Here is a 14,373-nt window from a genome sequence, read left to right on the forward strand (position 1 = left end):
AGGTCAAATAGATACAAGATATAGCAATGCCATATAGATAGGAAATTGGTAAATCCATAAGTTTTACATCAATTCACATCATAACTATTATCTTAATGCTAAAACAAGAAATCTACTCCATAACTACGAGGAGAAAAATCCAAAGACATAAAGATCTAAGTAAAAAAAAAATACCAAAACTCAAGAAGAGAAAGGGAATAAGGCTTATCCAATACGAAGAGTGATTTTCGGATTCAATCCAAGCTTCCACAGTGATGGAGACACTAAATTCGACTTCAGATCATCCGAGAGAGTGTTGAAGAAGTCCAGATCTCGTTCAAGTTTGATTTTCCCAAGGGGAGAACCTTCCTCCCCTTAAAAAGGGGAAGAACTCCTCTTAAATATAGCTGGGCACGGGCCTAGCACAGCATATGCCACGACCGTGTGAATCCACACGGCCAGAGGCTGCCTTGGCTCTGGTTTGGCGGCATAACCGTGTGGACTCCACACGGCCTGAAGCTGCTTCGTCTCTAAAAATTCCACACGGTCATGTGGATTCCACACAACCATGTTTGCTTCTTCTCTGTTTCATTAACACGACCATGTGGATTCCACATGGCTGGGACTTGCTTCATCTCTACTTTGTGGTACGACCGTGTGAGTTCACACGGCCAGAGCCTTCTCCTCCTCTAGGCATGTGGCATGATCGTCTGGATTCCACACGGCTGGGTCCTTTTTCTTCATTTGTTCTACGAGTTGTCTACAAGCACCATTTTCACTCAAAAAGAGCATCTTATCAACAAGAAAATATACAAAGAGTATATTTCTAATAAAAAAAGTAATTATACTAAAAATATGATAAGAGGTGTAAAAGTGCATAGACTAAGCGTAAATAAAGTACATGAATATGTTTTAAAATATGTATAAAAGTGTATATAATCTATACACATCAAATATGTGAAGAAACTCTTTCATTGCTAATTAGCAAAGATTTCTTGTTTTGTAGCTAAATTTGTTGTAGATTTGGGACAAAAAAAATTTCATCCTTAAATCAAAGTTTTTTTTGTAGTAAGGACGAGCAAGAGGGAGAGAGCCGAGTTAATTGGAGCGCCTGCTATGCTTACGAGCAAGATAGAAAAGGAGAGTTAGAATGGAGGCCAGGGTGCCCCAATTGGTCTACTCTGACGCTCGAGTCAAACTTCGACAGGAAAGATAGAGAAGATTAACAATAGATCAGGGAAAATATGGGAGCTTGTAAATATGAGTATGTGTGTGTACCTTTATTTGTGAAAGTAGACTCCTTTTATAATCCTACTGGAGAAGCAACATTACCTCCATCTAGGTATTGATTGATGTGACGTCACATCTCATTAAGGAAAATGTCATGTCACTGCATTATATAGTCACGACGTTGATATTATTATCTATATAATCATACTGCTCCATGTGCTATGACAACTCATGTGTTATTCCATGTGTTACACTAGTTCATGTGCTGTCTCACATGCTACGCCAACCCACACACTATGGCAACCCTCAGAATGGGGGATAATTGGGTCAAAGCGCATAACCCATTAATTACAGAAGCGTTAGATCGATGAAGTTGATCCAATTGAGTAGAACAATCAGATTGGTGAAGTTGATCTCATTAGCCGGGAAGGGTTGAGCGTCCTGTCGGCTGGGCTGAGCGTCCGATTGGTTGGGTTGAGCGGAGAGGAGCTTGAAGTCGGTGGGACCGAATAGAGTCGGGTAGAATGGTCAGTTGGTAGGCTTGATTGGAGTGGGATAGAGCATCAGATATGTGTAACTAAGCTAAATGGAATGATGGAGCTAAGCAGAATGTCAAATAGAACTCATGTGTTATCCCACGTGTTACGCTAGTTCATGTGCTGTCTCACATGCTACACCAACTCATGCACTATGGCAACCTTCAGGATGGGGGATAATTGGGCTGAAGGGCATAACCCATTAATTATAGAAGTGTCGGATCGATGAAGTTGATCCAATTGAGTAGAACAATCAGATCGGTGAAGTTGATCTCACTAACAGGGAAGGGTTGAACGTCCGGTCGGCTGGGTTGAGCGTCCGATTGGTTGGGTTGAGCGGAGAGGAGCTTGAAGTCGGTGGGACCGAATGGAGTCGGGTAGAACGGTCAGTCGATAGGCCCGATTGGAGTGGGATAGAGCATCAGATATGTGTAACTAAGCTGAATGGAATGATAGAGCTAAGCAGAATACCGAATAGAACTCATGTGTTATCCCACGTGTTACGCTAGTTCTTGTGCTGTCTCACATGCTACGCCAACCCACACACTATGGCAACCTTTAGGATGGGGGATAATTGGGCCGAAGGGCATAACCCGTTAATTACAGGCACGTCAGATCGATGAAGTTGATCCAATTGAGTAGAACAATTAGATCGGTGAAGTTGATCTCACTAGCAAGGAAGGGTTGAGCGTCCGGTCGGCTGGGTTGAGCGTCCGATTGGTTGGATTGAGCGGAGAGGAGCTTGAAGTCGGTGGGATTGAATGGAGTCGGGTAGAACAGTCAGTCGATAGCCCGATTGGAGTGGGATAGAGCATCAGATATGTGTAACTAAGCTGAATGGAATGATAGAGCTAAGCAGAATGCCGAATAGAACTCATGTGTTATCCCACATGTTACGCTAGTTCATGTGCTGTCTCACATGCTACGCCAACCCATGCACTATGACAACTTTCAGGATGGGAGATAATTGGGCCGAAGAGTATAATCCGTTAATTACAGACGCGTCGGATCGATGAAGTTGATCTCACTAGCAAGGAAGGGTTGAGCGTCCGGTCGGCTGGGCTGAGCGTCCGATTGGTTGGATTGATCGGAGAGGAGCTTGAAGTCGATGGGATCGAATGGAGTCGGGTAGAACGGTCAGTCGGTAGGCCCAATTGGAATGGGATAGAGCGTCAGATATGTGTAACTAAGTTGAATGGAATGATGAAGTTAAGTAGAATACCGAATAGATGTCAACCGGTGGAGCTGAGACAAATACTGAGTAGATGTCAGTCAGTGGCATAAACCTTTTTGCCTTAAGCAACCAGGTGATCCGATTGATACCTTTGACTTTGGCTTACCACTCAGACTATTGACTGTCTTAGAGCATTTCCAATGCATCTTTTTTTACAGGTTTGTAAACTTGAAAAAGCTCAACAAAAAAGCTCTAATGAGTGGAGACATAAGCTTTGAGGTTTTTATTTTAAGAGCAGGTTTGATATTTCAAACCTACTTTTTTCTCTTGAAGATGGAGTCATTAATCATTGAAAAATTAATATTGCATGTTTGATTTTTTTAAAATCATTAAATATTTTATTTAATAGTTAAATTATACACTTTTCTTTTGAAAATAAATATATTTGTTAAGTTAAAAAAAATACAATTGACTATAATTAAATTAAAATTCATAAGTTAATTACATATTAAATAAAAATTACAAATTAAATTAAATTAAAAATCATAAGTTTATTAATTTATTAATTAAAAATTACAAATAAATTAATTTAAAGATGAGAATTAAATAAAATATTAACTAAAAATTATATAGAGATATAAATGAAAAAATAAAAATAAAGATGTATGATTTATAATGTAGGACCCACAAAAAAAGTTGTATGGAGGTTTTTTGATTGTGGAGAGAATAGTAGGTTTTTCTATTTTTGATGTGGCATTGATGTGACATATTGAAAACTAAAAAAAAAGCTTACAAAGAAGTTTAATTATTGGAGATGCCCTTAGTCTTAATACACGTTCGGATTAATGAGTTATGAGGTGCATTTTGAAGCAATATTTTAGCTATGTCCATCTGCAAATTGCAATGAATTGATCTTCCACTTCCCGAACATGGAGTTATCTTTTTTGTGTCTGGTACGGGTTCTTGCAATGCCTCTTTTCCGACCAAAAAAGAAATGACACATTATTTTCTGTGTGATTTTCTGATGCAATGAGATGATCTTTTCCAATGAAGAACATGCAAGCTTGCATATCCATATTGTGAGAGATGGAGAACAAACAAGCATGATCAACTTGGCTAGATTTCAGTTACCATTGATATTGGCTAAACAAGAAATGACAAACACGAAAAAGCTGGAATCTATTACCAAAACCACTCCCAAAAACAGGGCAACAAGTGAGAATTGAATGAACTTGATGAGATGCAACCGTTTCGAGGCTTTATTATCTTGACAGATACACATAAATTCACAGCTAAATTCATGCTTATGAATCCATAACCTTCCTAAAATGAGAGGGCAGGACTCCAAGCATGCTGCTACAATGTTCCTCTACTGGTTTCTTGTTGCCACCTTCACACTTCACAGCCAAAGTGGGTTCTGTCATGCTTTGCAGGTCCCAGCAATGTTTGTGTTCGGAGATTCTTTGGTCGATGACGGCAACAACAACTACCTAAGCTCCATTGCTAAATCCAACTACTATCCTTACGGCATCGACTTCTTTCAAGGACCTACTGGGAGATTCAGCAATGGAAAAACTGTAATAGACGTACTATGTAAGTAGCCCTACTCCTTTTCTCGATGAGTGTATCCACTCATCCATTCTTACTACAATACATGTTTTCAGGTGATCTCTTGGGAATTCCTTATCTGCCACCATATGCAAGTCCAGACCTCAATGGCAGTAGACTACTCTATGGCGTAAACTATGCTTCAGCAGCCGGAGGGATCTTAGATGAGAGTGGGCGGTATCTCGTGAGTTCCTTCTTCTCTCTCTTTCTGACTGACAAACTATTCCTGATTATTCTGCCTGATCGAACAGGGAGATAGGTACAGCCTAAGTCAGCAGGTCCTGAACTTCGAGAGTAATTTGAATGATCTAAAATCTTTGATCGGTAACGAGAACTTCGAAGACTACCTAGCCAAGTCCATCGTCATCATGGTCCTCGGGAGCAATGACTACATCAACAACTACCTGCTTCGATCTTCCTACTCGACCAGCTATGAATATAGCCCACAAGAGTACGCCAGTCTCCTCATCGATCATTACACAAGACAGATTTTGGTAAGATAATTAACCACGAAGAGCACGTAGTAGTCATTCAGTATATTGTCCACACTGTTTGCTTGTTTGTTTGTTCCTGCAGGCATTGCACAGCATGGGGCTGAGGAAGTTCTTGCTGGCAGGAATCGGGCCACTGGGTTGCATCCCGAACCAACGGGCCTCTGGTCTTGCCCCACCAGACCGATGCGTCGATCAAGTAAATCAGATCGTCGGCTACTTCAACACAGAGGTGAAGTCGCTCGTCCAACAACTTAACGCCGATCATCCTGGGTCGTTCTTCATATACGGCGATACATATCGTGGAATTGGGGACGTGCTGAACAATCCCAGCCAGTACGGTATGTCTCTGTTCGTCGTTTTAATTACTTTCGATATCGAGGTGTTTATGAGACAGAAGTGTACTTCATTCGGCAGGTTTTACAGTGATCGATCGTGGCTGTTGCGGACTGGGAAGGAATCACGGCCAGATCACCTGCTTGCCGTTGGCTGTCCCTTGCGATGAGAGGGAGCAGTATGTGTTCTGGGATGCCTACCACCCTACAGAGGCAGTGAACATGATCTTGGGACAGAGGGCCTTCAATGGACCTCCTGATGATGTTTACCCCATTAATGTCCAGCAATTAGCTCAAATATAGCTAAAGAAAGACGAGGAAGGAGATCATATTGGCCCCTGATGTACTATTTATTTTTAACCCTTGATGCTGATTTGATATTTAAAAAATTAGTGCGTGTTTTTAACAAAAATTATACTAATGCCGTTATTTTATTTTTTGTTCATGAAAAATAACTTTTGCGAAGCTGGGATGTTTTAATTCAATTTTATAAAGTACGGAAGCAAAAGTAATATTTTAAAATATGAGAGGCAAAATGAAAAATAGGTATCAGATATTTTATAAATTGTCGCTAAAATATTGCTCCTTTACTTTTTCAACTCACTATCGAGTTTCGGGACGACGCTAAGCCCACCTTCGCTGCGTTGGTGGCGACGGTGCTTTCTTTTCCGGCGTTCCCTTTGATCGCCTCCATGCTATCGATCGAGGAGTCCAAAAACCTCTTCTCCTTGCTCGATTCGGAGTCGAAGCCCTTCGATGAGATTGTCGCCGATTACCGATCGCAGTTCCCGCGGGAAGCCCGGTTTAGGGTTTGCTTTTCCCTTGCTATCCTCCTCGAGGTAGGAGATCTACTTGTCTTTATGATGCTTTGATGGATTAGTTTTGCATGATTCGACTCTCGGTTTGTTCTTAGGCTATTAAATGGTGTTATTGGCCTTCTGATTTTGAAACACATTTGCTTAGTATTATTTGTTATTCAGCTTAGGGATGTTAACTTGCCTCCGGTTTTGACAGTTATATGTTTTTTTTTAAAATCGTAAATGCCGTTTCCAAGAACAACATCACGACCTAAGGCTGCACTCCTAGTTATGTTGCCTTTTTTTTTTTTGACGGATGAGGGATTTTGTCATTGTATTTTTATGTATTTGTAATTCATAAAATGCTTGACTTCATACGGTCATGTAGTTGTTATGTCCATGCCTTTCCTTTCATTTATTCTGGTGAACTTTTTTTTTCAAAATAATAATAATTTAGAGTACCATCTTGTTCATCTGATGATCCTAACATAGCACAGTTCCTAGGTAAAGCACCAAAGGGATAACATTTGCCAGCAGAACTTTTCTTATGATATCAACATTTAGGCCTTGTGCTTATTCTGAAATATCTGAGAAGTGGGGTGGCATACTACTAAAGAAATTTTTAAAATTTTAAATGCATCATTATATTAGCAAATGAATCATCATTATCTTAGCAAATGAATCATCATTTCAAATGATGATTGATTTGGAAAAGAACAAAACAACTATTTCTCCAGGTTAACTATTATTGAAATTTACAGTGTCAATTATGAACAAAATAAGCTCGTTTTTTTAAAAATATATATTTATGAAGAATTTGAGTATATAGTTAATGTATTTCAGCATACATGTGGAGTCAATTGATTCCAATTTGCATAATTAATCTCCACCATCTGAGTGAATCCGTAGACGATAACTTTTGCCTGATAATTCTGAAGTGTTGCTTTGGAAATGTGAGGTTTTTATCTTTTTCAATCAGAAGGCTTGACTTGGATCATTTGATGGACATAAACTGTTTTCTCCTTATTTTTCTTTCTTATTTTTCTCCCTTATTGTTTATGTATACTAATCTTAGTACTTCTAAATTCCTAGTTATCAGCTGCTGCTCCTTTTTTGATTTGTTTTTTTTATACCATAGGAGGTGTTGTAAGTGGTTCTCCTTTTATACTGGCATCACTAGGTCACAAGATTCCTCACTGTTTCTTGTCTATATCTGATTTACATTCTTAGAGATACTTAGTTTGACTTGTAGCTGACCATATGGTTATTTTATTATGAGTTGTGATTGTGCCAAACTTAGTAGCTTCTGTGTAAGGTTTAACCTTTGTCCATACCTTTAGCTTTCAGAAGGATTAAAATTAAAATTAAAAGCCCAAGTGTTCAGGTATTTCTACCCTTCATTCACCTAGAGGGGGCGAGCTTGGTCTCACGGAAGTTTTCCACCGGCCACCGGATAAATCCAAGAAGTGCATATGGGCCATGGGGGATGACCTAGCACCACGAGTGGTTCGAGCTCCGCATGCGTTTATTTGCATTGTGTGTTAAACGTAGATGAATCTTGTGTTAACGTTTCATTTTTGTGATGTCCACAAGGAGGGGCTTCAATATAATGAAAAATAATTAATCTATTAGTGCACATCAATCCTTAAACTATTATAGGGTTCAGTACCTGTGCTATGTGGATACATTTTTATAAGATACTGAAGAGCATCATAGAAGATGATAGATATAGACTAGATATGGAATATATCACCATTTGATCTTTCTTGTGAAGGAGTACTGTGATTCATCTGAAGTTTATCATGAATTATTTGTGTAAATGCAAATTGAGATTTTCTACCCACCCTCATGGTAGTTTGTTGACCATAATGGATGATTGTTTATGTTTAACGTTCTTCTAATTTCTTTTCAATATATCCAGGACAAGGTTTTGTTGAAGCTTTCCCAACGTTTGGTTGCTTACCTTATACTTCATCAGACTTATTCCTCTAATCCACCATCATCAAATCCATTTATTTCGTTCCTTGTAAATGTGAGTGTTTTAGATTCCTCTAAACGTTTGAAATTTCGAACTCATGAACTGATTGGATTACAAAAACAGATTTATTCCTTTGTTATTAGTGTCATATACAATTTTGCCTTTAGCTGTTATAAAATGGCTACTTCTTGAATAGTTTTATTTGTTTGGTAGATCTTGCAGCCACATTTTTTACCTTTACTTTCATTTTATATACTTTCAGCTTTAAGCTTATAGAAACACAAACAGGGAATTAAGCGACTGCAATGAATTTCTTAGCTAATTGTTGAAACATGTATAACACCATGCTTAATTATGATAAGTTGCATCCATAAATTCTGGGATTTTCAGTATTGTTTTTCATAATAAAATTAGGGCCTTGAAAATAATTTTTTTATCCTATTGGAATTTGATGACACTAGCGGGTTCAGTTTCCTTTTACAACTGCAGCCCAAGTTCAGTGAATTATTCTTGTTCCAGAGACTGATGCTACCTTGAATTCCCATAGTCAGATTTTATGCTCACAATGGATGTAGAAAACTAGAAATACATCAACTTCTCGTCTTTTGAGGGCCACACACTGGCATGTTATTGGCATTTCCAAATGTCTGCTTCTGACTTCCTTGTCCTGTCTCATTTAGGACAAGTGTTAGGTTTTGAATTATTTCACATCCAAATGGTGTCTTTTATTTGCTCTGATGTTTCCTGTTGTTATGTCTTGATGGACTCATTCCTTAGTGTTGTTGTAACAACTTTACCTTCACATTGTCATTTGATTTATGGGCTTGCGGTCTGTGTGGCCAAAACCTGCTTTCTTTCCATTTATGGTCATATGCTTATTCATATTACAAAATTAATATGTAGGATTGAAATAGTATATGGTTATCTGCTTTTATTTTTTTTTATCCGCTTTTATTATAGTTGAAATATTATATGGTTATCCACTTTTATTCAACAACTAATCAGATAACTGGTTATGCCAACAGATCCCTTATGTTAATGTCAATGAATTTGCAGTTTACTTTGTAGAAGAGCATAGAGAAAAAGAGACATGCATAACATGAAAGAACTATCAACTATTAAGTGATTATATATATATATATATATAATCACTTAATAGTTTGTAAAAGGAATTAAAACTTTTTTTCTGGCAAATTATTCAATTTTTTTGCAAATCAGCATTTCTTTGTCATTACAGGCAGCAAGTGATGATACCTCAGAGAAAATGGAGATGGCATTTATTCAACTTTCGATGGGATCTCTAGGTGGAAGCAATAACAAAGAGGTTACTATTTTTTTTGTCTTGTCCCTCTTCGGCTGCATTTGCTGTACTGCTGGTATTAGATTTGTTAAGCTAGTCTGATAATTATTAAAATAGTTAGGATTGATTTGCATACTCTACTGTCATTAATATTCTATAAAGAAAAATATTAAAATGCTAAGTACAGTAAATCATGATGCTTTTGACTATCTTCACTCAATTTGAGATGCTCCTTACATTAAGTTGAGTAAGGGGATTGAGCATTGAATGCACTATGAATTTTGTGGTTGAAAATTTTTAAAGATGGGATCAAGGGAACAAGTCAACCCAGCAGCCATATGTATTAGGTTTACCATGTCTTTTTGTATTTTATTTTAATTAATTGATTTTCTGAGAATAGCTATGCTTGCATTTTAGAATCATGTTTTCCCCAATTTATATCTTATATCTTGGCTTATTTATTAATGATCAGGTTATGAAGCTGTCAGCTGTTGATTACATCAAAGGATTTGACTCATCATCCTATGTAAGTTAATAATTAGAAGATGTGGTAGAGGTAACATTGCAACTGAGGATAATTTCTTTACTGATTTGTGATTTTTGCTGATCTTCTGGTAATTATACTATTGTTGTTAGGTTCTGTTGCAATGCGAACAGCTGCAGAAGCTATTTTCTGATAGTGTACAGTCCAAATCATATGAAAACATTTTTCAAGCTGCATCTGTTAAAAATATTATCCCAGATCCGGATATACCTATTGGCATTGATTCTACTCCATCTGAGTATACAACATATCCCTACTCTTAATATTATATAAGGAGAAGTCTCCTAGGAGCCTTGAGGCAATATTGCTATGTTTCAGGCCAAAGCTTCCAGTGACAGGAACAAAACCAAGAATGGGTTCTGATGATAGAGACAATGCTATATTAGGTTTAATGCAAAACTTGTCTGTTGAAGGATTGGGTCCTCAGTGGATAAGACCTACACCACCAATGCTTCCAGTATTAGATGGAGAAGTAAGATTTTTCACCTGTGAGTTTGCATGCTCAATCATTTTCTTCAGTGTTATTGATCTGCAAGTTATTCTGCAGTTTATATGGCTCAATCCTGATAATGATCATGAGCTTTTGTGGGACTATGGCATGTGTGCCGACACCAGTCGAGGGTCTGCAGTGAGAGATTTGATTGCAAAAGCATTGAAAGGCCCACTTGCACCTGCCCAACAAGAGGTTTTGTTCTTTTTACTCTAACTAGCTTGCATCTGTTGATCATAGTGGACAATTTTTCTTCTACACTATGACATTAGTAGTTTTATTTCCCATTACATATGCTAATATTTTCCATATTCATGAAAAATTTTGATTTTTTTTTCCTTCCTGCAGCAAGTAGTGTTAGAACTTGCCAAGGATGCAAAACTCGTTTATCATTGTGGACTCACTCCTTTGAAGTTGCCGGTTGATGTTATTTTCATTATTCTGTTATTTCCTATTTCAAACTTTGTGATGTGATTATATTCATGTTTTTTGGTAGGATCTTGTTGAGCACAACCCACTTATTGCTGTTGAAGTTCTTTCGAAGTTGATGAATTCTCCTGAAATTTCAGAGTAAGAGCTTTTAATAATTTCATGTATTTCAGTGATAAATATGTTGGTACTATGCTTTTGTGTTTTGCTTATCAGAATCTGGTTGGCAGGTATTTCACTGTTCTTGTCAATATGGAAATGAGTCTACATTCAATGGAAGTGGTTAACAGACTCACAACTGCGGTTAATCTCCCAACTGAGTTTGTACACATGTACATCACTAACTGTATATCATCATGTGAAAACATAAAGGTGGTCCCCTTTTATTCTCAATGCTCTAATTTTTTTGAAGGCATCAGTTTCAAGTTATTAACTCATTGCATCTAAAAAAAATCTGATTGTTTTTTAAGTGCATAGGTTAGTGATTTAGGTAATATTCCTATAAAAACATTTTTAATTAGGAAATCATATTTCTCTTGTATATGCACACAAGTATTTCTACATGCTTTGACATAGTTGTGCAAGTCATGCTAAGATTGATCATTAAACCAAAAAAAAAAAGAGATGAATTTACGGATTGTTCTAATCAAATGACCAATTCTATTATTCCTACACATTCAATAATGTAAGAGATGATCAATTTTGATAATTGTTAAGGGAAGTTCTTGAGTTGTGCACCTGCAACACTTTGGTAGCAAAACCTTTGTATCCGTCTATCTTAAGTTTTTGGCAGTTTGGGTTTTTGCTTTCATTGCTACTGTGATAGTTAAGTGTCAAATCTTTTCTTAGATTACATTCTTTCACTAAAACAACTGTCCTAGAGACACTGACTGTTGGACTTTGTTCCACGCTTCATGGTTGCTTTTGCTCACTAAATTTCGGCTTCTCTGATATAGAGATTTGGCAGTTAAGCAGTTATATTAATTGTAACTCAACTTTCTGAATTTTAACAGTTCTATAATAGATAATAAAGACCTATTTGTTACATTTATTATTTGTTTATATTTCACATGTCCACAGCATTTGTTTGTTTCAGCAAAAAATTTGTCAATTTTGAGGATTGTCCCTTGTCTAGTGAATTTACTTTGTTGGTTAGCACCGCTGCAGTCAGTACTGGAACCTAAAGGTGGGGTGACATTGAGGCTAACTCCTAGTTTCTGGTTTCCGATCAAAGTTTTTATTTATGGCTATCTTATGCAATCATGCCTATGATGTTTTATATGGTTTGTCGCTTTCAACTACTGGCACCTTAGCATATATCATCATCAACATAAAATGGTGCCATGTATGCCCCAATCATTTGGTGTCCGCTACACTGATCCAATGTTGTGAATGCCCAGTTTGTTGTCTCCAGCCAATCCTTCTACTTGTGTTTGTCTTTCCAGTCATGTCTGTTATGACCATCAACATTGTCATTATTCAGCCAAGCTATATTTGCCCAACAATTTGGGGTGGGCTCGTGTTTGTCTCAACGATACAAGGCTAATTACTTTTAATATTCAGATTAATTATATTATTTTTATTGTATTTTATTTAAAGTTTTGTTTGGTCTTTTTGTCCCCATTCAGCTTTTATTCTAACTGATGCAACTTTTCTAATTATAGATTGCTCACTTTCGAACAAGTCTCTATTTTCTTAACCTATTTATTTTCATTTTATCATATATTAAAGTTGCACCTCAATCACATCCCAAGACATATGTTAGTGTCATGTAATTTTTACTTATTGATGCTTAGTCTTTGTTCTAGACAGTGCATGTCGTAATTTAGTTGATTGAGCTTGGGTCTCCCTTGCGATTGCCTGTTTCAGTGAACATTTTCTTTTGAATATGCTATACTTGTTCTATTATTGGCAGTTATTTCTTAAGTTGATCTCTATTTCCTACAAGAAATTGATGAAAAAAAAAAATCATATTAGTTCTTTTCCATGTTTAGGACAAGTACGTGCAGAACAGACTGGTGAGATTGGTCTGTGTCTTTCTGCAAAGTCTTATCAGAAACAAGATAATCAACGGTGAGTTTGCTTTTGTTTTAAATTCTCATCATGCTACTATTTTGCAGTCAGTGCTATGGGCACGTACTTGGAGGATTAATCTTCATTGTGTTATTTTAATTTAGGAGCTTTTATACTGTCTCCCCCGATAGCTTATTTGTTAGGAGTAATGAACTGTTCTAGCTTCTGTTGCAATCTTTTTTGCTATATCAAACATTTTTCTTGCTTCCAGTCCTTGTTCTTTATCAAGTGTTTCATCTGACATACACCTGTTTTTCTCTGCCAAACTTTGTTGATTCACGATGGATCTGTTGAATCTGGTCGGAGAATGGATATTTATGAGCATATTGCCTTACATTGTAGCTTGTTTATTTCTAGATGGCAAAAGAGATTCTGATTATGTAAATTAAGATTTTATTTTGGGTGTTTTCCATGATGCAGTCCGTGATCTCTTCATCGAAGTCCAGGCTTTCTGCATTGAGTTCTCACGCATCAGGGAAGCTGCTGGCTTGTTCAGACTGCTCAAGACTTTGGAATGATGAAAGGGAGGAGAACACAAATTCAAACTGCTGCCTTCTACTCATTCTGTACATCCTGCCTAACAGATTCTTACTGAGATTTCCATTCATGGATCTCAGGGAACATTGTGCACCATGCTGCATCTCTACAAGTTCGTTGAGATTTGAGAATAAAATTCAAGTATTCAAGTGATTTCATCTGCACATGCACCAAGTTTGGGGAAAGAATTGTATTTGTTGTAGTTGACATTGTGTATTTAGTTTACACCGATCTAATTCTATGGAAGTTTTTCATCGGTTATTAGTATAAATTGTTTCATCGGTTATTAGTATAAATTGAGAAGCGTTCATAGTGGAGGATCTATTAGCATTCTTCTTGTCATTGGTTCTAATGCATGCTTGTTTTTAACCCTCTCTATTTAAAGTTTGCTCGTACTCTTATCAACGCGTTATTTATCTTGCAAGCATCATAGTCCATGTAGTATAACGACTATTTGTGACGGTGTGGGAGTTGAGGTAATAGTCCAAAAATGTGCGGTAATTTATTAAAAGGCGTATTACAGTTAATGTATTTATCAAAAAGCGCATCACGATTTTGTATTTACCAAAAGACGGAGTTTACCAAAATAAATTCCCAGATTACCCCTCTGGCTAATCTGGTAACCGCCTTTTTCAAACACATTTTTCCAAGCATCCAAGTCGAAAGTAGAATAGAAAAATAATTTGTGGTTCAGATACACGTCTTCTCACCGTCTCTCTCCCTTCGTCCCTCTGTGTGGTGTTATAAACTTGAAAGAAAAAAATATGAACCCTGCGCTTGCCATTACTGCTCGTGGTGGTTGGCGATTGTAATAGACCAGTTAGGTTTATGGCATAATTGCGTAAGAGTTGCTAGAGGAGACCAAGGACAAA

General features: G+C 37.2%; 2 protein-coding genes across 2 annotated transcripts; both read left to right on the plus strand.

The window, feature by feature from the left end:
- The first annotated feature begins 4,247 nt into the window (after positions 1 to 4,247).
- Positions 4,248 to 5,656, plus strand: LOC122013608 (GDSL esterase/lipase At1g71250-like). The gene is made up of 5 exons (XM_042569862.1): positions 4,248 to 4,512; positions 4,584 to 4,711; positions 4,779 to 5,021; positions 5,104 to 5,359; positions 5,436 to 5,656. Exons 1-5 carry the CDS (start codon positions 4,248 to 4,250, stop codon positions 5,654 to 5,656), a joined length of 1,113 nt encoding a protein of 370 aa, XP_042425796.1.
- Positions 5,657 to 5,948: 292 nt separating this feature from the next.
- LOC122015161 (CCR4-NOT transcription complex subunit 11-like) lies at positions 5,949 to 13,828 on the plus strand. The gene is made up of 12 exons (XM_042571907.1): positions 5,949 to 6,192; positions 8,072 to 8,182; positions 9,366 to 9,452; positions 9,901 to 9,954; positions 10,065 to 10,210; positions 10,291 to 10,444; positions 10,520 to 10,657; positions 10,811 to 10,882; positions 10,959 to 11,032; positions 11,122 to 11,263; positions 12,886 to 12,964; positions 13,385 to 13,828. Exons 1-12 carry the CDS (start codon positions 6,046 to 6,048, stop codon positions 13,480 to 13,482), a joined length of 1,302 nt encoding a protein of 433 aa, XP_042427841.1. The 5' UTR covers positions 5,949 to 6,045; the 3' UTR covers positions 13,483 to 13,828.
- The last annotated feature ends 545 nt before the right edge of the window (positions 13,829 to 14,373 follow it).

This window comes from Zingiber officinale, chromosome 8B (assembly GCF_018446385.1).
Source record: "Zingiber officinale cultivar Zhangliang chromosome 8B, Zo_v1.1, whole genome shotgun sequence".
NCBI lineage: Eukaryota > Viridiplantae > Streptophyta > Magnoliopsida > Zingiberales > Zingiberaceae > Zingiber > Zingiber officinale.